The 24,425-nt window shown below is 40.8% G+C and overlaps 1 protein-coding gene across 3 annotated transcripts; it reads right to left on the reverse strand.

Moving 5' to 3' along the window:
* Positions 1–294: 294 nt before the first annotated feature.
* LOC110067470 (uncharacterized) lies at positions 295–22,986 on the reverse strand. 3 transcript variants are annotated; one of them, XM_089283507.1, is made up of 24 exons: positions 22,782–22,986; positions 17,636–17,875; positions 15,364–15,666; positions 14,818–14,933; positions 13,440–13,691; positions 12,993–13,134; positions 12,623–12,708; positions 11,281–11,377; positions 10,777–11,136; positions 10,181–10,311; positions 9,117–9,759; positions 8,096–8,802; positions 7,750–7,981; positions 7,344–7,405; positions 6,474–6,954; positions 5,641–6,140; positions 5,155–5,519; positions 4,623–4,913; positions 3,826–4,019; positions 3,430–3,654; positions 2,842–3,087; positions 2,510–2,679; positions 1,732–1,873; positions 295–1,448 (listed from the first exon to the last, which is right to left on the reverse strand). In XM_089283507.1, exons 1-24 carry the CDS (start codon positions 22,896–22,898, stop codon positions 1,047–1,049), a joined length of 6,504 nt encoding a protein of 2,167 aa, XP_089139633.1. In that variant the 5' UTR covers positions 22,899–22,986; the 3' UTR covers positions 295–1,046. The 3 variants fall into 3 exon arrangements, with proteins under 3 accessions (XP_089139633.1, XP_089139635.1, XP_089139634.1); XM_089283509.1 differs by lacking the exon at positions 22,782–22,986 and adding an exon at positions 19,638–19,779; XM_089283508.1 differs by lacking the exon at positions 22,782–22,986 and adding an exon at positions 18,037–18,381.
* Positions 22,987–24,425: the final 1,439 nt, after the last annotated feature.

Below are 24,425 nucleotides of genomic sequence, written 5' to 3' on the forward strand. Positions count from 1 at the left end.
CTTTCTGGTGACTCTCAAAACTATTGCTTCCCTAATGGTGCCAGATAGCTCTTTACTTTGTATGTTTTGGTGCGATAATAGCCCAATTTCGATATATTAAAATTCTAACTTGGGTCCGAGGCTGGAGGGAATAAAACAAAAGATCATTATTATTCATCCCTCGACCTTGATGTCGTTTGTTTTGTTCCTCGGAGCCAAGTTAGAATTTTAATATATCGAAAACGGCTTATTGATGATTGTTTTCTAAATCTTTCGCTGCTGCTGATCTCAAATGGCCACACAAGCTCAGAAATGTTTATTTTCAATATTTTATTGTCACGTCACAATCAATAATCACTCTTAGTACTTACATCAAATAAGTTAGACGTGCTAGTCCTTGAGAAAGCAAGGTTAGAAATAAATAAGCACGTTTAAAAAGCTATCTTCAAACGAAACAAAGTTAAAAGCTTCTATTTGGTTTTTCATAAAAATCATTTTTCTTTTAATAGTTGTTACAATCGAGTCTCACTCCCGAGGCGTTATTTGGCTGGTCACGCAATGCATAAGTGACGTGTCAGAACATGGGGAATAGACTTCAGTTTGCAAAGGTTTCAAATCAGGGACCATACACGGCATGGAAGTCGCATACAAATATATTACTAATTCATCTACCTAGCGTCAATATTAAAATTGGTTCCTATTCTAATCAACATCTGCTGACATGGATAAAACCGATTGAATAAAAGAACAGAAATTAAGAGAATGGCTAAAAACCCGAATCAATAAACAACCGAGATTTAGTTTGGTTTACCCTGAGCTGGTGCTCCAAAGTCTAAAATTAACAAAACAATCCGTAAAATGCAGACCCTTTAAAATCAAATAAGAATGCTAGCGTTTTCAAAACACATTGGACACGCAAAGATTCCTAAAAAGGTGATAAGCTATTATACGTTCCGCCCTAAATAACAGCCACACTTATAACACGACACGAACATGTCTTCAAGAAATAAACTGTGAATCCCTAAAAAGCCCCAGATTAAGGAAAAAAGAAATTCAAAATAAACTGTTCATGTAGTGGACTTTCTTGTCTTGCGCAGAGGGCTTACTCCGGGGGTTGTTCGGCGAGATACCGATGATGCAATCGGAGTTGCTCGGCGGGAAGGCGACATTCCCGAATATGCCGGAGTGCTGGTCGCGATCTTGTCGCTCGGGAATCGTACCGGAGGCGAGGCTGACTTGGTTCGGCGCATGGGCGAGGTGGAGAAGCTCGCATCCACGGAGTCTTCAAGCTTTTGTGACTCGCGTTCAAGGACCGAGGGTTCATATACGGTGTCACGTGCTACGGTGTGAAGAGAGTCTTCCAGTTTACCACGAAGGTCCCGGATTTCGTCTGATTTCTGCGCAGTGCGCGTAAGGTAGGACTGCTTTTTTTGTAACTCCTTGGCGAGCTGGTCTTTTAAGGTAGCAACCTGCACGGAGAAAACACAAAGAGAGTCAATACATCAGTCTCTTGTTTGAGGACAACAGTCTCAGAGTGAAGTAATTGTATTCAATATTATCCCAAACGAAGCTTCATAAAGCCCGTTTACAGACTGTAAAACACACAAGTCTTCGGTATGTATTTGAAGTCTTGAATTATTCAGTAACTTCTCAGAGACCTCATTGTGTCCCCTGACTGCCAGAATTTTCTTAGCTTTCGACAAGTGTCAAGTCTTTGATGATCAATCTTCGGATATAGCAATAACAACTCACTTGTTCTTCCAGGCCCTTGACTCTCTGTTTGTGTGCTCGTTCTCTTGCCACTTGCGTTTTCTCCAGTTGGCTCTGAGACTTGTTAGCTCGCTCGCTTTCAAGTTCCACCTCTTGCCGATGTCGGCTTGTCAGTTCAACCAGTCTTTGTTTGAAAACAACAAATCAAAAACATCAGGAATCAGGTGGAAAGTAACTTCTGATGAATAAGTCAACGTCCTGGAATGCGTTCGCAAACACCGAGTACATTTTCTGGCATAGGTCTTTAGGTGCAAGTCCAGACTGCCTTCGATGACAGTGTCATTGTATCAACCTGCTCCTTCTCTAGGAAACTTGAGGGTCTCGAGAAAAAAAAAAGAACTCGCTCTTTCCCTTGCAGTAAGTCACTGGGTTGTTTACCATTTACATGGAGAAGTCGATTCGTAAACGGTTTGTGCACATGGTAAGCAAATAGTCCCTGATAGTAAGTTCCGTTCGGATTTGGCCATTAACCATTTACTTAACAACCTCAAATTTAACAAGAGAGCTTAGGACGAGTTAGACCTGATCATAAACCAAAGATGGCTGTGGATAATTGCAAATAGATATTGGAAATTTCAAAACGTTCCGTTCATTTCGGACAATTTCCGGTCGGTCGGGCCAAAATTGTCTTCCATTTACATTCTGACCAAAATTTTCGGGATTTTTAGGTTAATAGTAAACAACCAAGAGTCTTCATCTTTCCATGCCACTTTTCAAACCTCTCTCTACCATGACCTACTTACACAGTCGCTACACTTACTTTTGTGCATGAGCATGTTCGGTTTCAGCAATTTGTTGTTGTAGGGCTTGAATAGTTCTCTGTAACTCTTGGTTGTCGTGTTCGTATGAGCTGCTTGATCGGTCCAGCTTGTCACGCTCGTCACGCAATCTCGTGCTCACTTCTTCTGCCTCAAGTTTCTCACGCTCGATCTGTGAACGTCACGCAAGGAAAAAAGGTATCACTAAACATTTTTAACCGTGATAGTTGATTCAGAGATTCTGGGCAAGTTTTCTTTAAAAAAAGACCAATATTGGTGTATCAGTGCGGAGACTTTTGATTTTGATCACAAGACCTGCAAGCTTTATTCTTACCTTATCCAGGGTGTTCCTCAAAGCTTTCTTGTCTTTTTCTAGACGAACATGCGCTCGTTCCAGTTCCCTCTTCTCTTGCTCGGCGTTGGACAGGCCTCGCTGGAAGTTCGCCAGACGATCTTGCAGTTCACGTTTCTCCTCCTGTAGTTTGCCAATTCTCGCCACAAGTTCTTCTTCAGCTTCTTTCTGCTGCTGTAGCATCTGCTGTAGTTGACGGATTTGACCTTCGAATTCCATCCGGCGAACCTGCACAGTAACAGAATCGGAAAGTTTAAGTGAGACCTTCTTGCAAAGCTGATCGCAGGTTAGTTCCTTTCAGAAAGGAACTGCATTGGTTATTGGTGCAGCGCTCCAATTTCTCCGATTTCTGTAGCGTGAAGCGGCTAGGAGTATTGCCACCCCCTACCCCTAGATGAGATGCTAGTCCATCGTAAGTTACCCTTAGCATTTTGTAAAGTTTCCCCAACAGTCTGTCCGTTTGGACTTCTAGGTGATGGACAGTACCGCGAGATTGGCTGCCGCCTTGCCCAAGAACACAGCGCAAGGAACTCAACCAAGGCAATATCACAAATACAGTCAATCGTTTACCTCAGCATCGGCCTGTTCGTTCTTCATTTGCTGCATGCGATCTTGTTGCACGTTATATCTGTTCTTGGCGTCCTGTTGAGCAGCCTTCAGAGCCTCCAGTCTTTCAGCCATGATCTTGCGGTCATGCTCACTGTTGGTAAGCGCGCGCTGCATCTGTTGGAGCCTCTCTTGCAGCGACTGAGATGTGGCATTGCTGTCATTCAAACTAAGTGACAGTTCGGTCACCTGACAAACAAAGATGTAACTGGTTTAAGTCGGGAAAACTCTCGCGAAAGTCAGTGAAAAACGATACTCTAAACGCGGAATCGGTTGCTTAGCCGTTACTAGAACGAAAAGTCCTCGAAGACAGGGTCTGATCTAACCACAAGTTACTTAGTAAATTCTTTAACTAATTACCTTCTCCTTGAAAGCCTGTTCCTCCTCCTCTGTCTTTGCCAGGGCCAGCGTGAGCCTGTCCACAGTCAACTGCAGGGAAGTAGAACGTGATTCAAGTTCTTGCTGTGATCTCATCAGCTGATCGATGCGCTCACGGAGAGCTTGTTTCTCAGCCTCGCCTTCAGTTGACTGCATTCTCAGCCTTTCGATGTCACCTGACAAAAAAAGTCAGGTATTTAAATTTAGACTAACTAACCCTAACCCTGAACCCCATCCCAAAGGTAAAGTTCCAAACCTTTTGTTAGTTAGAACAAGTTTTGACATAGGGCATTAAGTATTCCCAACACAAAAGCAAACAAATCGGAAATCTGAGCAAGATCCAGTGGCGGATCTAGGGGAGGGGCCTGGGGGGCTGGAGCACCCCCTTATTTTGGGTAAAAAACGAAAAACTCACAGAAAGAAGAAAAGCCGGCAGGGCAAGCAGGAAAAAAAAAAACCGCCCCCCCCCCCCCCCCCCTTAGCTCAAGGATCTGCCACTGAGATCATGGGGAATATAACCCTAATCGAGGTTGTTAAGATCAAAAACAACATTTTTACTGAACAAGAGGGCAGCAAAATCAGTTTCAATGTTCCGTATTTCCGGAATAGGATGGATTTATTCGCTTTTGACGGGAACCAATTTCCTATACTTGATAAAGGGCAATCCCATTCATAAACAGCTCGAGTGGACCATAATTGCAACATTTGATATGCATTTTTATCAAATGAATGAAGGCATTATTACTATGCACATAGAGAATTATTAAACAACGACTTACCCTCCAGGGACCTCTTCCTGAGCTCAACTTTGGTCAGCCTCGATTCGGCGTTCTCGATTTGCGCGCGCATGGCTTCTTTCTCCTGGTCGCTCTTTGACTCACTCTGCTGGAACTGAGCAACCTTGTCTCGCAGTTGGCGGCGCTCGCCTTCTGCCTGAGCGAGACTGGAGTCCAGTACTGAGATCTTTTCGTTCAATCCTTTCCGCTCTCGTTCCAAGCGCCTGATAGTTTCTTCCTGGAGCATGAGTGCGGTCTGGGCACTACTGAGACGACCGTCAGCACCACGGCGACCTAGAAACAAAATAGACGTTACTAAGACAACCAAAGAAAACAAAAACGTGAAAACCTGACGGCAGTTTCGCGCGGCCATAGTCCCTCTCTCACCTCTTTACTAGAAAGAGCAGCCCAAAAACTCACTAGGCATAAACATTTCTTTATGCCACACATTTTACCCAAATTATTTCAATAATTGTACACAAAAGTAACGACGAAGTTAAGGTTTTTATTCTTGCATGTAGCAACCAGTACATACCTTCTTCGGCCTCTCCCAGTGACTTCTGCAGCGCCAGTAACCGCTGGTCAGTATGCGCCTTCTCCTCCTCCATTTCAGCAAGAGCTCGCTGTAAGTTACCAGCCTTAGCCATGGACTCGTCACGTTCTCGTTCAGCTTCTTTCATGCTCTGAGCAAAGTCCCGCAATGCAGAGCGCACGGTCTCTGGATCAATCTCGCCGGACAGTTCCATTGATTTACCAGGAGAAAGTTTTCTGCTCGGGGACAATGAACGATCACCTGAATCTACGGTCTCTTCCATGGCTTTCTCCGGTGAACGCGACCGACTTCTGCCGAACATGCGGCGACGGGGACTCGGGCTACGAGCGCGCGTCGGAGAGGGAGTCCTGAAAGTAAATTGGATTTTTATTCGAGGGAATGAAAGTATAATAACAAAAAATCAAGACTGACAAATAAAATGTTGAACATTTTGAACACAGAATTAACACTAAACTATTGATTTGTTACCTTCCACCCATTTCACCAGGTGGTTTAATTCCAAGCGTTCTTCTCAGTGTGGAATGCAAGCTGGCAAGTTTGAACTCCAAATCATTCTTAGATCCTTCCATACGCGCCAACTGCGCTTCTAGACCCGTAATGCGTCCTTCTGACCCAGACAGCTTCAGTTTCAGATCGCTATTGTCTTGGCTGGAATTTTCCAACAGATTTTCCAGATTCTTCACCTTGTCATTGGCCTTCTGTTCGGCGCGATGAGCTTCATCCAGGGCAGCAGAGAAATCTTTTTCTCTGACACGGTTGTCTTCCTCCATCTCGGCGAATTTACGCGTCAGGTTTTGGATTTCTCGTTTGGCGCCTTCCTTTTGGCCATCAGACTCGACCAGTTTCTGTTTCATGTTGAAGTTGTCTTGGCGCAGTTCATCTATGAGGTGCTCGTCCTTGGCAAGTTGATCTTTGAGATCGGAGATTTCTTTCTTGCTCTTAAGGCATTCACCATCAAGCATCTTGACCTGAAAGAATGGACGTAACACAATTACTCCTCACACAAACCCCATCGCTCTGCCAAGGGCACCAAAATTTTGCGAGCGTCGAGGAAAGTAAATTAATGTACATGAAGTAATAAACGACATGTATGGACGGCTTGTGCCCAAAGAAACGTTGACACTGTCTTCCATTTATTTTTAGCACCATAATGCGCGGGGTGCCCCCAAAAATGATGCGACATCAATCACTTGCAAGGAGTTTTGAAACACAGTTCCTTTCTTTCCATGGATGCATACGTTTACACAAATTGATATCACTTTTTCGCACGTCGTAGTTTAGTATGGTATATTCATAGTTACCTGGTTGTGAAGTTGTTGTAATTCGCGTCGAGCTTCCAATCGTGCCTTTTCAACTTCCCTTAAGCTCGCTCTCAGTTCTCCAGCTTCTTTCTGTAGCGCGGCCTTCGTTTCCTCAAGCGATCCAATCTTCTGGCTTGCTTCGTCCAATGTCCTCCTCAGATTGGTCTTCTCTGCTTCACATTTCTTCACCTTTCCTCTCAGTTCGTTGGCAGTCTCTTGCACGGCTTGTTTTTCGCGTTCTTCGTCTTTCAGCTGCCTCTTCAGATCGGTGTTCTCCTTCCGAGCGACTTCGCGAGCCTCTTCGCCTTCTCGGATTTTTCTATGTGCGTCGATGAGCTCCCGACGAACCCCGTCACGAGCTTCTTCCACCATCTTGAGTTGAAGTTTAAGCTCACTAACTTCGCGCATTGTGTTTTCCTTGACTCGGGCTAGATCTTTGATTTGATTCTTTAATTCAGCAGACTCGGCTTGATAGCGGTTGCTAAAACGTACAAAGAGAGAAAAAAAAGAAACAAGTTATGGTTAAAATTATAAACTAACAAATTAAATTTATCTATTAGTGGCAAACATGCATTTACACGTCATTGCTGTTTCTTGTCAACAAACCCGCTACAGTGGACTTCCTCGCTAATTACAAAACCAGATAAGAACTTAAGAACACTCTTAAAGAAACTGGAATACGGAGATCACAGCCAAACATTTTTTCAACCAGTTTATACTTTCAAAATAAACATTGCGTGATGCCTTCGCGACTTTACACTGTAAAACGCGGTGATAATGTAAATAGTCCGTCCTTTTGAAAAATAAATATAAATATATTACAATAATATTAACAAGCTGAATTATTCAATATTGAACTGTTTCACTTACTTGACATCTTCAAGCTTGCTTCGTGTGTTTCTTAATTCATTTTGGGCCTGTGTTATAGCTCCCTAAAATAGAAGAATATGAATAAGTACAAAACTGGTTCAAAACTGTATTAACATCAACGTGGCGGCGGAATTTTGTGATGAATCAGAACTGGTTTATCTTCTCTTATTCAGCACTGAAATAGTAAATTGCAGACGTTTCAGGTTTCACTGAATCCAAGTAAAGGAACGTTGTCGGGTGAAGACAGACAGACAGACAGACAGACAGACAGACAGACAGACAGACAGACAGATAGATAGATAGATAGATAGATGAATGGATGGATAGATAGATAGATAGATAGATAGATAGATAGATAGATAGATAGATAGATAGATAGACCGACAGACAGACAGACAGACAATACCTTGTCCTGCTCGGCACGGCTGAAAGCGTCACGCTTGATTCTGTCGATTTCCACGTTGGCATTTTCCAAGTCGTTCTGTGTCTTGTTGAGTCTGTCCAGCAAACTTCCCTTCTCGTTGGCTGCCGCGTGTAACGCCTCTTGTTTCTCGTTTTCAGCCATGAGTAGTTGATCGTCACGCTCCTTTTGAACCAAGGCCACTTCATTCACAAGTATTGCTTTCTCGCGCTCGAGCCTAAACAGAAAGGTCACGCGGTTAGTCAAGTAATAATCAACTTTGAATGCTTCGCCCAAGTTTTGGGTTGAAAAGGCTTAGGTAAGCGACAAAGCAACACCACAAGACACCAACCTTTGTCCCACTTCTTCTTTTTCATCCTTGAGCTGTGAAATAGCCTCTTCCTTCTCTTGATTGGCTTGTATCAAAGAACTGTCTTTCTCTCGCCTCAGTTTCTCCACTTCCTCCTCGTGTTTCTGCTCCATTCTCTTCAGCGCAACCTCGCCATCACGCTGAGTCTGGCCCAGTCTCTGCTCGACCAACTCTTTGTCCTTCAGCAACTTGGCCTCCTCGATCTCTTTTTCTTTGCGCACGCGCTGCAGGTCAACAGTCAAAGCTTCCTTGGATAACAGAAGTTCTTGGTTCTCGGCCTCAAGCGCTTCTTTTCTTGCTTCCAACTTAGTAGCAGTTTGTTGAAGGTCGTACAAAGCCGTTTCCAAAGACTCTTTCTCGCTCTTCAAACTTGCAATGTTCTCGGCTAAGCCGCGATTTTCCCGCTCGCCAGAGTTTACCTGCACGACCAAACTGGACTTCTCTCGTGTCAGCTCTTCTTTTTCTTTTGCCAAACGCACAACATTGGAGCTCTGTCTTTCCACATCACGGCGAGTGGTCATCAACTCATCGTAGATGGAATCTCTTTCTCTGGTAACCTGGTTTAGTGCTTCACTGAGTTCTGCTTTCTCTCGGTTCGCAGAGATCAACTCGGACTCCAGTTTTTCTCGGCTGGCTTCATGGATGCTCAGGTTATGGTCCAGTGATGACTTCTCTGTGTCCAAGTCCACCTGATATAGATAAATGAACAAGACATTTTATTCCACATGTGAAATTACAAAATTGCGTGGCAACGTTTGGCGCTAAATTTCTCGATACAATTTCAGCAAGTCAAAAACCCACGATTGTAAACGTAATTTGTCACCTACGAATTAAATAATAAACACGTGAAATTAGGAAATAATTTCACTGACGTTTTGTCAAAATTTTGATTATTTCTCTCGCCTAAAGGCAAAATTATTTCCTAATAAAACTCGTGAAATTATTTCCTAATTCCACTCGTCACCATTTGATTACTTATACTAATTTGCGACGCCTTTCTCACCTTTTCTTGTTCAACGCGGATCAACTCCTGCCTGATGCTGTTTTTCTCATTTTCCAAATCTCTCTTATCCTGGCTCAGGGACGACTTCTCAGACTCCATTTGCTTGATAATCTTGTTCAGTTCAATCTTGTCTTGACCCAGTCCTTCGTTTAGCGACTGTAATTTCACCAGTGCGTCTCGCAGCGCGATCTCCTCCGACTTCATCTTGTTGATCTCCAATTCCAGCTCGGCTTTCTGAAGCTCCGACTTCGACAACGTCTCACTAACGTGTGCTTTCTCCTGATCCAAGACCTCCTTATCCAACATGGCGCGGGACAGCTGTTCCTTGAGTGTAACAATGTCTTCTTTCAGCGAAGACTGCTTGGTTTCGAGTTGTTCAATGACTTGTGTCATTCGCAGTACTTCCTTTCCTAATCGATCCTTCTCGCGATCTAAGTCATCTTTGTCATCCTCCAGGTTGTCGCGCTGTCGTTGAAGCTCGCTGTTTGCCGCTTGCAGTTTTTCAATTTCTGCTGTCATGTTTTCTAACTGCTCGTTCATGGAGTGACGCATCTTTTCCAAGTTTTGCTTTTCAGTGGCGAGAACATCAGAGTGCGCTTTAAAACGCTCGCGGTCTTGACTTGTCTCAGAGACTTTTTGCCGACTGAAAAGAGAAAACGGAGAAAAATAATAAATATCATATTTAACACAAGCAATTCAAGCCCAGAATCCAAGTAAAGGTTATTTTAAAGAAGCGACGTCACGGTTTGCGCACCTTGAAAAATTTAGCCCAAATTTGTAATTCATGTCAATCTCCTCCATCCTTAACCATCCTTGTTTCTTCATGGTTTATTATTATCTCATTAGTGTTTTTCTATCTTATTAAACTATTATTCTTAAGATTTCCTTCAATGTAGCCAAAATAATTCAAAATACCGTGACTGTGCTCCTCTAAGGGCAACAGGAAGATTCGTTGGACGTGGAACATAATTTAATTCAACAGAAAAAAATCGAGAGCAGAGAAATTTTAGAGAGGTAACGATCAAACATCACCCGATAATAAAAATGCGTTTGTTTTTCCTTACACAGAGTCCAGTTCATCGCGGGCGGTGTTTAGAGCATGCTCCAGCCGTCGTCTTTCATTCTCAGTATCATCAAGTTGTTTTTTAGTTCTCTTCTCGGAATCCTTTGCCGATTCCACTTTGCTCTTCATTTCCTTGAATTAGAAAATGAATACAAAACGACGCAATTATATAATCAATTTTATTAACAATTCTTCGATGATCTCCAGTCTAGACACAACTACTAGTAAATCCTCCAGGTTAATTCCCAGAAACATGGAAATTTGACAAATTTAGTGAGGTTCGTTAGAAGAAACTTCTTGTACGTGTGACAACACGGGTGAGCATAGCCTACCCAACCTCTCCTAGAGGGGCAAATGAACGAATGTCTGGTCCAAATGGCAAATTTGAAATCTCTTACGACATTGCAATTAGTGTGATAGGCAGTAAATGAAGTTAACATTGAGTGGACAAAGTGTCAATGTTTCAACCACTCCTTGACATCCTTATGTTAGTTTTCCTACCTTCCCAGCCAATCAGAGGCAATGAAAATCTAGTAACTAGTGTCCTATGCCAATCTTCAAGTTGTAACAGTGATAATTGTTAGTTTTTCTACTCACCATCACTTGAATATTTTTCTTTTGAATAGCGGAATGTACTTGAGCCAGGGCGTTGTCTGATACAGCAGGCGACCTGGAACGGGTCGGAGATGATGAACGCAAGCGAGCAGCACGTGATGGTGAAATTGGCCTCTTAGTCATGAAGTCATCTTCAGCGCCCTCTAGCAGGCCTGCATCCACCACCTCTATTTCCATGCCGGGTGAGCCCAAAAGTTTGGAAGTGTTGTCAGCATCCTGCCTCACTGCATGCGTTATTTCTTGAAGAGTGCTATGCAGGATTTCCGCTTGTTCTCGCATGGCAGCGAGGCTGGCTTCACTCTGATTCTCCCATTCCTCTGACTGTCTCGCAAAACCACTTTCCTAGACACAAAATAAGAACACTGGTTCAAGACCTACATGGAGCATGTCGATGTTCTGTTGTATTTATCCAGTATTGAACTTGTACAGACAGTGTTTAGTTAACATTCTGCAAGTAACTCAAAGAAAGAATAATGAAATACTTACCAAGCCATTGATCCTCTTCTTTAAAGTTGCGATGGTTTCATCCTTCTCGTTGATCTGAGCTTCCAGTTTTTCTTTTACATTTGTCAAGTCCTTTACCCTTTTAGGAATAAAAAGTTAAACAATGTAAATAAAAGTATTCATAAAAACCTGATGTTTGTTTTATTATGAAATTCTAGCGGTGCTTTCATAACCAGTGGGTAATGTTGAAAGGTTAAGTCTGTATACAAAAGGCCCACCAGGCCGGCACTTATCTCCTGTTTTTATATAGCATGAAGCAACTGGTCAAGAATATTTCTACTCCCCCTGGACAGGATGCCAGTCTTAATATCCCCAGCCAGAGCCTCAAACTGGACTGCTCATATCAGAGTTGAGCATACTAACCAGAGACCAAAGTGCCTCTCAGTCACTGAGCAATGGAAGAAAAGTGTCGGGAATCAGATGAAATTCCACAACCGATCATTGGAAATAAACGGATTGACCCAACTGATCAATCAGCAATTAAAAATGAAAAAAATCTCTTCCAAGCTGGTATTCCTCATGCTGGCCTGGATCAACCACCATGTTTGTTTCATGGGCAACATGAAAACAAGAGAATTGTAAGAAAGGACCTTGGGAACGAAGCTGAGTTTCACTTGATTCCTTGAGCCGATTCCTTGAGCTGCGAGCTGCATTATTTAATGGCTGTTCAGCTTTCATACATGTACATTTGTAATATTTCCAATTACATAAAAAAGATCTGAAAAATGTCTCTCACAGCCATTCAACAGCTAATTATTTGGGTTTCGGAAGTTACAATATGAGTTCATTAAAAAGACAACACAAGTTTTAATTAATATTTTTATTTGTCAACAATATATTTTATACTTTTTCCACGATAATCAATTGAACATTTCTATATTTGATTATCGCATTGCTTTAATTAAGGTATTCAATCAATGATCTACTATAATCGATGATCAGCACACCACTGTGGAAGCATAACATAAAATTCCTAGCAATCGACCCTGTCCCTGCTTGAATCTTGAATGAATACTTAATTTTTCTTCTGCTAGCACTTGTTAACTGCCTTAGAGACAGACCGTGGAAGGGCAAGTAATACTGCAGAGCTGTCATAATTTTGTAACAGACTGCATGCAACCAGGAGTTTAACAAAGACAAAAGAGTAATTTCTGACAGTCTAGTCATAATGAGATGTTTGTATACATGCACAGCTGTTCATAGCATATCTACATTTGAACAACTGTAAAATAGAAACATCTCTCCGCTGTTCAACTGATGATCTAAAAAGAAAGTATCTCTAGCTTGACCTCAATACTAAACATTTTGTAGAGATTTGACTCACTTCACCATAAGATCAGTCCTTTCACTGTCATATTTGTTCTGAAGCTCAATAAATTCCTGTACTTTCTCACGCAGCTGCTCCTCAGCCTGTGGAAAAAAAATGCACAGCAATAAGCAAGTGAATGGTACACCAACGACTTCCATGTGGTACTTTAAGTCACGTTGTACAATGGGGTTATATAATGTATAACATGTCATGTAAATTTGTACGCCACATGTACATGGATTTTGTGTTCAAATGACAGCTTTTGGGCAGAACTTTCATAGAGCTGCTTGTTTTCAATTCTTTTTTCATATTTCGTGGAAAGATTTTCCTACCATTATCTTCAGACTAAAGAGAGGAAGGAACATAAGAAAAATGTATCACACACCTTTTGACATCGAGCCCTCTCCTCCTCCAGTGCAGACTGGGTATTAGCATCCATGCCACGCAGATTTTTGTCTAAATCCATGCAGGCTCCCTGCACAACTCGAACAGACTTGGTAACTTCAGCACGGACACTGGACAGATCCCTGAAAAGATAAAATACAACTCAGTGTTGGATCATAAGATGTCTAAAATAGGGGGGCCCTCCAACAATATGATATGATACAATAACTTCATTTATACATGGTATTTCCATAACTCTATTTATGGTAATGGGCAGGTGCAAGGTAGGGACTATGGTGGGTTGGTCCTTCGAAAAAAAGGGGCCTTGCAGGGGCCCCCCTGTAACCCTCACCTAGACCCACCACAGCATTTCATGTTGCCATGAAAAATGAGTTTTACCTTCAGTATGTGATACTAAATAAATTATACAACTGTAGCTTGGACAAACCTTTGTGTCGCAGATTTCATCTCATTGAACTGCCGCCTGAAGTTGTTCATCGTCTTCCACATGTCCATCAAACGTACATGCTCATTAGAAAAGTACGCCTGTTCCTCTTCGTCCCGAGCTTCAAGCTCTTCTCTTGCTTTATTCCAATCAGCTGTTAACTTCTGAATGTCAAGCGTAAGCTGCTGGTTGGCTGAGGTTGCTTGTTCTAGTTGTTCTCGGAGCATGTTATTGACATGTTGAAGGCTGGCACTCCTGGAGAAGGTAACATGTGCATGAGCAGGAGGTGGTAAAGAGTTCTCTTTTATCACCAAAATGTGACCATTAAAAGCCTTTATGTTTTGTGCAAAATACAGACATGTATTAGCAATGCAATCAGAAAACACAGTAAGTGTAAAGCTTCACTGTAAAGGGATGCTGTTTTGCAAGCACATTTATAATCATCTACAAACAAGTGCTCAATTTAGCAATCAAATAATACTTGTAAGAGTAGTATGATTTCAAGTTAGACAACAAACATGTCCAAAATACATGTATGATCAAGCCTTGAAAAATGCAGATCCTGTGCATTCACTGAAAAATCACATCAGCATAAACACATACATGTTCTCTAATCAGCTTATTGAGTAACCAAAAACTTAATTAACACCCAAGTCGCTAGTGGAGGGAAGGTGCCTACGAAGCCTGGGGGCTGCAACCGCAGTCACATCCCCAAGGTGCTAGAACACCCAACTGGCCTGCCCAACCCACAACTAAGCCACGAGCCCCCTGCGTCAGGCCCCCTACAGGCACCTGTCACACTCAACCCAGATGGTTCAGTGGAAAAATAAAAAAATAAAAAAAAATAAATAACAAATGCTGAAAAGAGGTGGGGGGATAGGGAGGGAATGCCAAGAACGGTTAAACTACTATAATTCAACCCACAATGCCACGCTAACAGAGCAACAAACACACTGCAAGCACATGGGATGACAACGCACATACTAACCAAGAATACCGCTGGACAATGTCAGCCCCAGGGCTCCCACAGCCATATGACTGCTGCAAATGCTACAGAATGCACCAAATGCTTAACAAACGCTAACAGACGGCCAAGACACTCACAACTGCCTACAAAAACGCTACTGACCAGACTAGCTCCTGGTTATTAACTATGTTAAATTCCATTTCACTATATTTATCCACGTTGAGTCTTGTTTAAAGTTCTTTATGAACAAGGGGTACTTTGACTTTTACACATTTCTCAAACATTATAAAGCACAATATACAATGTAATTTAGTTGGGTAACAACAAAACCATAATGAAAACAAATTCTTCCAACTGAGTTAAGAAATGTATGGAAACAGCAAGGAGAATTTGCCCCTGAATTTTGAATCTTACCTCTGTTGTTCTTCCTCTAACCGGATCAGAGAGTTTTCTAAGTCACTGGAATGTTCATCCTCTGTTTCTTTAAGCTTAGCTTCTTGTTCTTTCAATGTTTCTGTTGCAGACTGAAGCTACAAGAGAAAGCAGTTTAACTTGCAGTTGAATAGAAATCTTTCATGTAGCAGAAAGACTTTAAGTTACAGTTAATTCATTTCTTTAGCAACAAATTGGTTGAGGGTGGAACAAACACAGGCCTTCAGGTTGCCAACTTTGCAATTCTTTAGCAGCAGCTTACAATAGATTTTCATTGTGTAAATCTTTACATTTAGTTTACTGTGCAACTGAAAGTGACTTTAGCTCTAGAAATATATAAAGTTTCCTAAAATATTTACCACTAGGAGGAGGCACAAATGTGCTAGAGTTATGGAACTGTTAGAATTCAAACCTTAATCTCTCAATCCAGATCAGGTCAAACATTTAAGAGATGCCAGGCCACTGTGCCTCACAGCAAGACGTTAAGCACTTAAAGAATAAAATGTTTTCAAATCTATAATAGTTTACCTTTTTCTTTACAGTCTCTTCTGAGGTTTTTGACTCATTAACAGATGTCTCTAACTCTCCACACTTGCGTTTATATTGCAGCACCTTCTGCTGCAACTTCTGAATTAACTGAGCCTGTCTCTGCTGTCCGTCTTGATAAGCTTGAAGTTTGCGCTTGTAGTTAGCATGTTCCTCTTCAAGCTTGCTTTTGAGGTAAGAGACTTGCTGGACAAGATTGCTGTCTGTCACTGATTGGTCGCCAGCAGCAAGACTGCTATATCCTGCACTTCCAGGACTGGATCCCCCTTTCATGTAATGCTCCAACTGAAAGAGAACACAATTTACATGATCATCAAGGTGGAGTGTGTGTCTCCATTAGTTCAGTGACCAGAAGCTATGGAAACAAAAGCCAGTCCGTGAATGTTTAGACTAATGAAAAACCTTGAGGTAGACCAAAAGCTTTGAGGTGTGAGACCTAGCTTATAAGCTGCCTAAGATAAAAACATCACCTAAATTAATTTACTGCTGTTACATTCAATTTGTATGTTAATTTCATTATATAAATTAAATTTTCCTGGCACCTTAAAACTTTTGGTATTAAGCCAAAAATACATTGGATAACATAAAAAACACTAGCTAAATTATATATGGGAGATGGTTGTCCTTTTCGTAAAAGTGACATTGAGTTTTACTGCTCATATGTTATTGCCTGCAATTGGTATCCCCTCCAGATTATCTTTCTTTTTTAAGTCTTTATTACATAATTCTCATTACTGGTTGCAATAAATTTCTTTGACACTCAGTTATATACCACATAATATTTTTTTAAGCTTGAAGTATAGTGACAATTACAATCTGTCCATTTCACCTTCTTAAACTTTCATGACAGTATATTTTGTATCAGCCAAGCACAGGTAAAATAAAGATGACGACCAAATCCATACAATGAGCATGGATTACATATAAAATGAAATAATTTGAAATGAAGTTTCACATGAAATAATTTTGTAGAATTTCAAGACCAACATTCACCAGCCTCAGATTTTGCCTTGTTGAGGAACAGTACATGTAGATCTGCATGTCCCATAATTTCTTTGAATTGAGATGTGGTATCCATGGCAAATATTTCATAAATTTCACAAACTGAGCTGTATCTAGGGAGCCTCATTAACAACTTAATTTTAGCATGCAAAGATTCGCCTAAAAATATACCTCATGAATATTTGATTGCCAAGCAAATTGCTTTTTCCGCTAAAGCAGATATAAATTAAGAACAACCTCAGTAACAAAAAAGTCCAAAAAGACATCACAAGAATACTCCCTGTATTCTGTTTTCAAAATTTCTCTTTCTTTCTAATTTCACTCTACGACTGAACCAATTTATGGCACTTCAGAAATATTGGCAAGAGTTCTTTCTTTAAAACCAACATGTAACACATCTGTTTACTAGGAAACATGTAACAATATCACCTTAACTGCTCTGCTAATTAAAAGCTGTGCAGTCCAGCTTGGAATTACTAATCACCTTGAAAAAGTGCTGCATAAAATAAACATTATGCACGGAGATGGCAGCTTAATGTTCCTAATGGATTAATAGAGTTGCAGATTTAGATGTTGATTTTCAGGTGTCACATTCGTTGACAGAAATGTTTCAGCTAGTTATACATCTCACACTTTTAGTAAGAGGGCAATCGGTGTTGCTTTGTTTTATCTATGCTGGAGTTTCTCGCCAAAGGCACCTTGCACCTCGATTTTTATTCGAAATAAAACAAAACAAATTTACTAAACTCAATTAACACAAAGACAAAATGATATTTATTTGCATGTCAAGTTGTAACAATGGAGAAAGACGTAAACAAACTAAAATATTCAAAACTTTAGTGTCTTTGGGTAGTGTGATATCAAAAGTTAAAAATACTGAAAACTGAAAGGGCTTTCACAGAGGGGGTCGAAAACTGAGATGTGTATACAGCGGAAAGGCAACAACACGGAAGCTCAAGAACTAACTTCTCCAGTTTCAGAAATGAGCCAAGCAATAAATTCCTACTTCACACGTACGGCCAAACCCTTTGCAAACACGGCTTCTTTAAGCGAGAAGTCAGTTTTTCAAGACTTTATCTCAACTATCTACGGTGAAAGAAAATAAACTTTAATTTTTGGTCGCCACAAGCGTTGTAGATAAGAAGGAATTGAAAGTGACGCTCAGCATGCAGGTGATTTGAGCTTTACACTGAGCTATTATTAAGACTACGTAAAAATCAACGAAAATGTCGCAATTAAAAGTTTTTCTTACCTTGTCACTGACTGCCATGTATTTGGAGCCAATTTCATCTCGTTCTGCTCTCGTTGCAGCGAGTAAATCTTCCAAACGGCTTACTTCGGATTGTAGCATTCGCGATTCATCCCCGAAACCCGGAGACGCCATCTTGGAATCAACTGGGGAAATAGATTTCGTCACAATGTCGCGAATCTTTGTTGGAACTGTTGGACTTTTAGCGCCAGGATCTCCGTTCAAATGCTGGTCTTCTAACCTCTGCGGGGAAAAAAGCCAGTTATTATGAATTACGGTCAAATCACACCATGATGATAACGGATATCAGTTTGAACTTGGCTCGTATACTGTAGTAAAGCACAAGATCAGTCGTTCGAACACAAGTTATTCTTCCAGAACACCCTGCTAAATTCTAAACTTACCTTAATAACAGAGCTCAAACCTGGCTCAGGCGAGCCACCTAAAATTGAACTTCTTCCTTCGTAATAACTCATGCTCGCGTATTACAATAAGTTCAAAACGTAGCAAATTACTCGCCGAAGACCACCGTCCGAAATTTCGCGCTTCGATGCCTCAGTGTTCACGATACTTGAATTACAAGTGGAAACCTGTGGTGCGCTTTGCTACAACTACTCTACAACAAGATGGGAAACCGCCAAGCTCTAACGGAAAAGCAAAACTGAAGTCAACTAATCTGTCAAACCCTCGTTCAAAACCCTTCCGTCTTTCTCACTGGCCGCTGCCAACGTAAACTATTCGCCGCAAAAGGTCGGCTGGGTCTAGTCCTTCGAAACCGACGCCACGCTCTCGGCCAGTGGCAGTTGCTATAGAAACACGATGCTGAAGCGGGACGAGTGATTGTTTCGGGCCACCTTCAGAAAGGACATTACGCGAAGTGTCAATATTGCGGAAATCTATTGTATGGAAGATCAGCCCGCAGAAATGTTTCTGTATAAGGAAAAAAGTAAAATCAAAGAATCTAAAAACATTGCTTAAAAAATGGTCAACGATACTGGAAGATCGCCAAAAAATACGCGCTAAAACGGGAAAATGGTAGAAATACGACAGTGATTACATATTCGTAAGGGAAGCTTGTCAACACTAAATTGAATGACGCCGCATTCCAGAATCTCCACAACGAGTATAAGTGTTAAAATGTGTGCACAAGCTACATCATTATGAAATCATCAAACATGTTTTAATATTCAGCTAAGAAACCCGACAAAAAATATCCTGGAATTTCGAAGAAAATGGTACAGTAAAAAATTAATACACTTTCAAGCCTCTTCATGTTTGTTCGGCATTACTGCAATCAATAACTAATGAACTATAGTTGTTAATTCACCGAAGCAATTAATGAATTAATTGAGATACTACCCATCGTATTGTGTCTTTTCAAACAGGCAATTAAATGACCGCAAATTGTTTGAAGGTAAATTACACGGCGTTCTTTTCAACGTAAATGCTCCAGGTTTCAGAAGTAAAATGATATTCACCAGACGTGCTTTAAAATCCTTATTGAATGTTACGAGGAAATGATATATGGGTCCGGGAGAACCCTTCAAATGTCTATTGATATTGCTGAGTGAGAGCAGCATGTAACACTTTCCGGATACGAAATCAGCTTTGTTGTAAATTTGAATGTTTTTTTTAAATTTCTGGCACTTTTGTTTCGTAACCTGGATCAAAATGTCATGAATGTGTGTAAACCCGCTGTTTAGCGAAAGAGAAAGAGAAAGTTTTAACAATAATTCAAAAACAATTGTAAGGGGCAGCTAAAGCCGACGGCAGGTAGATTAAAGACACTTCTTGTCCTTATTAGTACTAAGTTGTATGGTCAGCGATGCATATGTGAATGTGCGAAACTAAAAAAAAAGAAAACGGAAAGAGAGAAGCGTATAATGTTACGGCTATCAGCACTTGGAAACTGTATCTCACTCCGTTGAAAAGTTCAAACATAGTGAAAGAGACGGATTTAAATTACCATAATCGGCCTACTCTAGATTTTCAATCAAATCCTTACCCGGCCTTACTTGTGCAGACTTGACAACAAATGGGTGGAACGATCGAGATAAAACTCCGATCAGGCAGAATGAGAAATCGAAAATACCTCTTTCCCTGCCTTGTGTCGAGGCACCTGATCAAAACTGCCTCAAAACAAAACGTAAAAATCACATTTAGGGCGAAAATTCTGCAAGTAACGCCACTCCGGAGGCATTTCTATGGAAACGGCTCAATTCTCATTCAACATTGATTAAATCCTGTCAGATTTAACACCGTGAGCATACACAAACGAAATTTTTGTTTGCTCAGGGTAAAGACAGGAAGCTTAGGGTAAAGCCTATATAACGCCGAGTCTGTTGCATGAGTCAGCTTTTGTAGCTCGGCGAGGTAAGCCAACAGTGAACAGTGTACTGTAAACGTTTGATTGTATAACCTAGTAAGACTGTAATTAGTTTTTAAAGGAGCCCATGCATGGTTTCCGGTTATTGGAATCTTGAACTGTGAAATGATCTTCACTTCCTACAAATTTATCGGTTATTTTACCCTACTGTTCTTGTTTCAAGGGCTGATTTGAGATGAATTAATGCAGCTTGCATTTGCTTCTCGATGATTAAATCATACTTAGTGTTCTTAGCAAGTTTAAGAAATTTCTGAAATAAAAACTGAAATCAAAATATTTCACAACCCCCTCATAAATATCATTCGGTCTTGTATAGACCGGCATTTGAACGCAAAAAACTCCTTTTTCACCAATCTAGGCGAAGTGTAACCAATTTTAAAAAAGGCAAGAAACAAGTCGAATCGCGCACAATTTAAACTCGATGCTAATTGGATAATTGCAATTTAAATTAACGCAAATGTACATATACAGATCAAAAGTGCAAAATAGAAGTAAATGGAGACAAAAAGATTAAATACGAAATTTTCAGTTTTTCTGACATGACAGTAGCTCACTGTGAACGCCGCATGTGATGAATTATAGTGATAGTTCAACCTGAATTCTCAAAACCGTCCATGGCCAACACTAAAAGACCTGTGCGATACTTTTTCTTTAGAGTTAGTTGTCGAAAGATTCCTGTTTCCAGCATGTAGTACTAGCCGTGTGGTCGTTTCGTTAATCTCAAGTTGAAATTAATCAATTACCAGCATGAAACAACTATATATTACAACGTATTACAAATTGAAAAAACTGCAACTGTGCTAAAGAAATGATTCTCCTGAAACTGAACTAATTTTCAGTTCCAAGTCTCATGCTGGAAGTCACTAAAATAAGTTTGTTTTTTCCACTCGACGACTCAGGAAAAAAAAAACTGTGTAGTTGGCGTCTGTTTGCTTTTGTTTTCTTTTTCTTTGCAATATACAAAAATTCGAAAGAAGAAAAAGAAACCCTTGAAACTCGAGGAACCCTATAGTGATGCGAAGTTTTCTCTTACATGATCAATGTAGGTGATTACACGAAATCATTCAGTATATTTGATATTTTTTTCCATTGGTGACAAGGAAGGAAATTAAATATCTATATCGACATGCATTTCATAATATTTATCTCAGTAAATTTATGCAAAATTTTGCATAAGACTGTTCGTTCAGCTTCTAACTGATGACCTTTCATGTTCGCTGGTGCAAATAAATTCAAGGACAACGTTTATTCTCAGAGCTTTAACGACCGGGGAACTGTAGCACTCTCATTACTATATTGTAACTGATCTACATAATTTATAAGAAAAAACAAATCAACCAGAACGCCAGCCATGGCACAAGCTCTCATACAGGACAAATTTAAGTCCTAAAGAAAAGAAACTTAAACGAATCCACAGTCATACCGTGAATTTCAATATCACTACCGAGGAGTAAATTTCATGCTATTGAGCCATGAGCGGCCAGGTGTTTTGGTTTACAAACACACGAAAAGCACACGAAAACAAATCAAGTGGTGCGTGTATATATTTATACATTTTTAACTTCCCTCGATCACCATTTGAAGTTGGAGGTCGTTGGAGACTATATTTTACGTATCCAGTATCGAAGATTTTCTTGTCTACATTCAGTACTCGCACAAAAACGAAATTTGTTTAGCCTAAATTTCTTGAATTTTCTTCTTTTGTTTTCGTGTGAATTAAAGGACAACATTCTCCGAAGGAATAATAAGTCACTGCAGTGTAAAATAAGCCTGGATTTTAAAGCTCACGTGTGATAAAATCAACTCGGCAATACAACTTAGAATGCATATATGAACGATCAAGAAATGCATTAATACGCTTTCTAGACTCAAACAACAGAGTTTTCCAATTCGCTTTTGAGCAATACATTCTGTTATCTGGAAATTCTTTTGTTATGCAAAGCTAGCGGATAATCAGACGCGGTTTACACTTTTCTGTCAACTATGTGCTAACTACTTCCCGTGGTCGCAATAAACCCTAACGAGATAGTCAGAGAAATGTAAACAGAAGCGTGACGAGTTTTATTAATCCGCTAATGTTCTCTTCTTAAGTTTTACCTCAAAAAATTAACAGCGCAAAATCGATGATCGCAAATAAATAATATATAAAGGTTACTCGCTAACAAGGAAATCAGAAATCTGAGCATCGTAAGCATAGCAACCAGCTATATCCACGGTAACCTGAAATCTGAAAAAAGTTGCCAAAAAATGGTTACTCTTTGAAGGCATTAATTGCTGTGCAAAAAGTACCTGCTTTAAGTGTTATAATGTTCTGGTCTTTCCATCAGACTTCATTTCGTAGGCCGTCGCCTCTTGTTTAACCAAAGAAAAAAATATACTAATGAGCATACTTTTTTGCCCGATACGTGAATTGAGGCGTAACATTTTCCTGATTGATTTTCCAAAACAACAGTGGCGTGGCTGCCAGTCTTTCCAAAATATTGAGGCGAGCTTACGATTTACTCTTTGCAGGGAAAAGTTATTGAGTGACAAATGCCGACCCCGTCGACTGTATGTAACCGTTGACAGTCCAGGAATATCGATTTGGCAGGGTTTGCTTCGGTCAAAAGTAGTCGGACAGATACCGAGTTGCCAATTTTAGATTAATCACCTCTACCACAACACAACTTTGATATTTTTTGGGACAAATTAGATGCTGCACGAGAGTGCTTTAAATAATTATGCCAAGCAAGCTTTTTAAATCGCTCAATATGCGACACGTACCTTAATGTTTCGCCCGATCGAGTGATAGCCGATGTCGTCCTCCTCAGATCCACTTGTTTTAAACGCATCACCGTCTACATCTTCATGTTTAGGTGTAAAGCTCAGAGGGTCTTCCATAACAAACAAACTTTGTCGGCTACCAGCCTAGCAAAAGTTACTCCCTCAACTCACACTGCAGTATGATCTTACAGTCCTTTAATCCTCCACACAGGCGACGCGATGGACGTGGGATTTGATTGGTTGGGGCATCGATGTGTTTGTTAGCGCAGTTATTGTAATCAGGGAAATATTGAACGCGTATTTCGACAAGGTCATCTCTGAACAATACTTAATTGGATTCCTCATGCATACGAAAGGATGGTTCTTTGTGGAGGCCAGACGGTTTAAACACACAAACGGACTGAAAGCAAATACTCGAACAATTTGATGGTTATAAATGTGTTCTCTGTAGCAAAGTGTGTCTCCAGTTGTCTACGTAGTCATGGGTTTGCAGCAACTTTTTGAATGTGTAATTCACCATGTTCATGCATGTAAAGTTTGGGAGGTCTTTTGACGGAGAAAGCGCGAGATCTGAACCGTTTTATGCAACATACAGGTAATTGCATTAAGTCGATAGCATATCAATCTGCCTTTAATTTCTAGGAAAGAACGTGACCCAATTTTTCTGTGTTTATTTTTGTGCTTGTATGATATTAACAATAGTTGTAATCGCAAGTCGTGTGCACGATGTGGGTGGTTAGTAAAGCAAATTAAAGTTCAGTTTACTTGAATTGAAAAACTACAAAAGAAAATGTCAACATTCAGTCCAAATTAGTATTACATTGTCGTCAAAGATTACGTCAGAAATCGAACCTGGCATCAGGACTATATATAGCTAGAATATGACAAGGCTTGAGTAATTAGCCCTGCCTGCCGCTTACAACGTTTGTAAGCTGGCTACTCAAGAGCAACTCTGTTAGTTCTCGACAAAGTTCTCTTTGCAGCCACAAAAACTCCTAGAGAGCTTGCTCGATCAGAGACCACAACTCGGAAGATAAGTTATCCGTGCCCCGTGAATCAAATTGGGCAATAGCCACTTTCTGTAACAAGAAATGCAACTATTCGATCGTCAACCCTCTTTATATCAGTTCCCATGCCGGATCCCTGTGTAGCCTGCGAGCAGACTCTAGTCGGTCTGGGTTTTTCGGACTCAAGTACTAGTCTCTGGGTTTTCGCTTTGGCGCGCAACCGAGTTTAAGAACGACGTTAAGGGAGGGTTAGTGGTGGGGGCTAGAAACTACGTGTGTGTCTCTCGCGGCCACGCTCGCGCCACCAGCTCGCGCCCCCATCCCAAACACGAGAGCCTCCCCTGTCACACCCGGGACAAGCCCAGGGTGGGGGAGGAACCGTAGGCAGTGAGCCGTCCATATATTTCTCCATTCGGTCATGTGCTGTGCCTATCAGTCGAAGGAACTGTAATTACTATTAAGGTTCGATGATGGGTAACGAAAACCAGGAATGGAATGGCGGTTTTACACGGCAACCCTATATCGGATGGCGGGTGCAAAGGCCGACTCCTGCTGGAGGCTAAGGGCTGAAAGAGAGACAGGTTGAAATTCTACTGCAGGAGAAAAATGTAAAAAAAGTAAACATTATGTGACCAAA

Source organism: Orbicella faveolata, unplaced genomic scaffold (assembly GCF_042242905.1).
Source record: "Orbicella faveolata isolate gen_17 unplaced genomic scaffold, um_ofav_v1 contig_12, whole genome shotgun sequence".
In the NCBI taxonomy this organism is placed as follows: Eukaryota; Metazoa; Cnidaria; class Anthozoa; order Scleractinia; family Merulinidae; genus Orbicella; species Orbicella faveolata.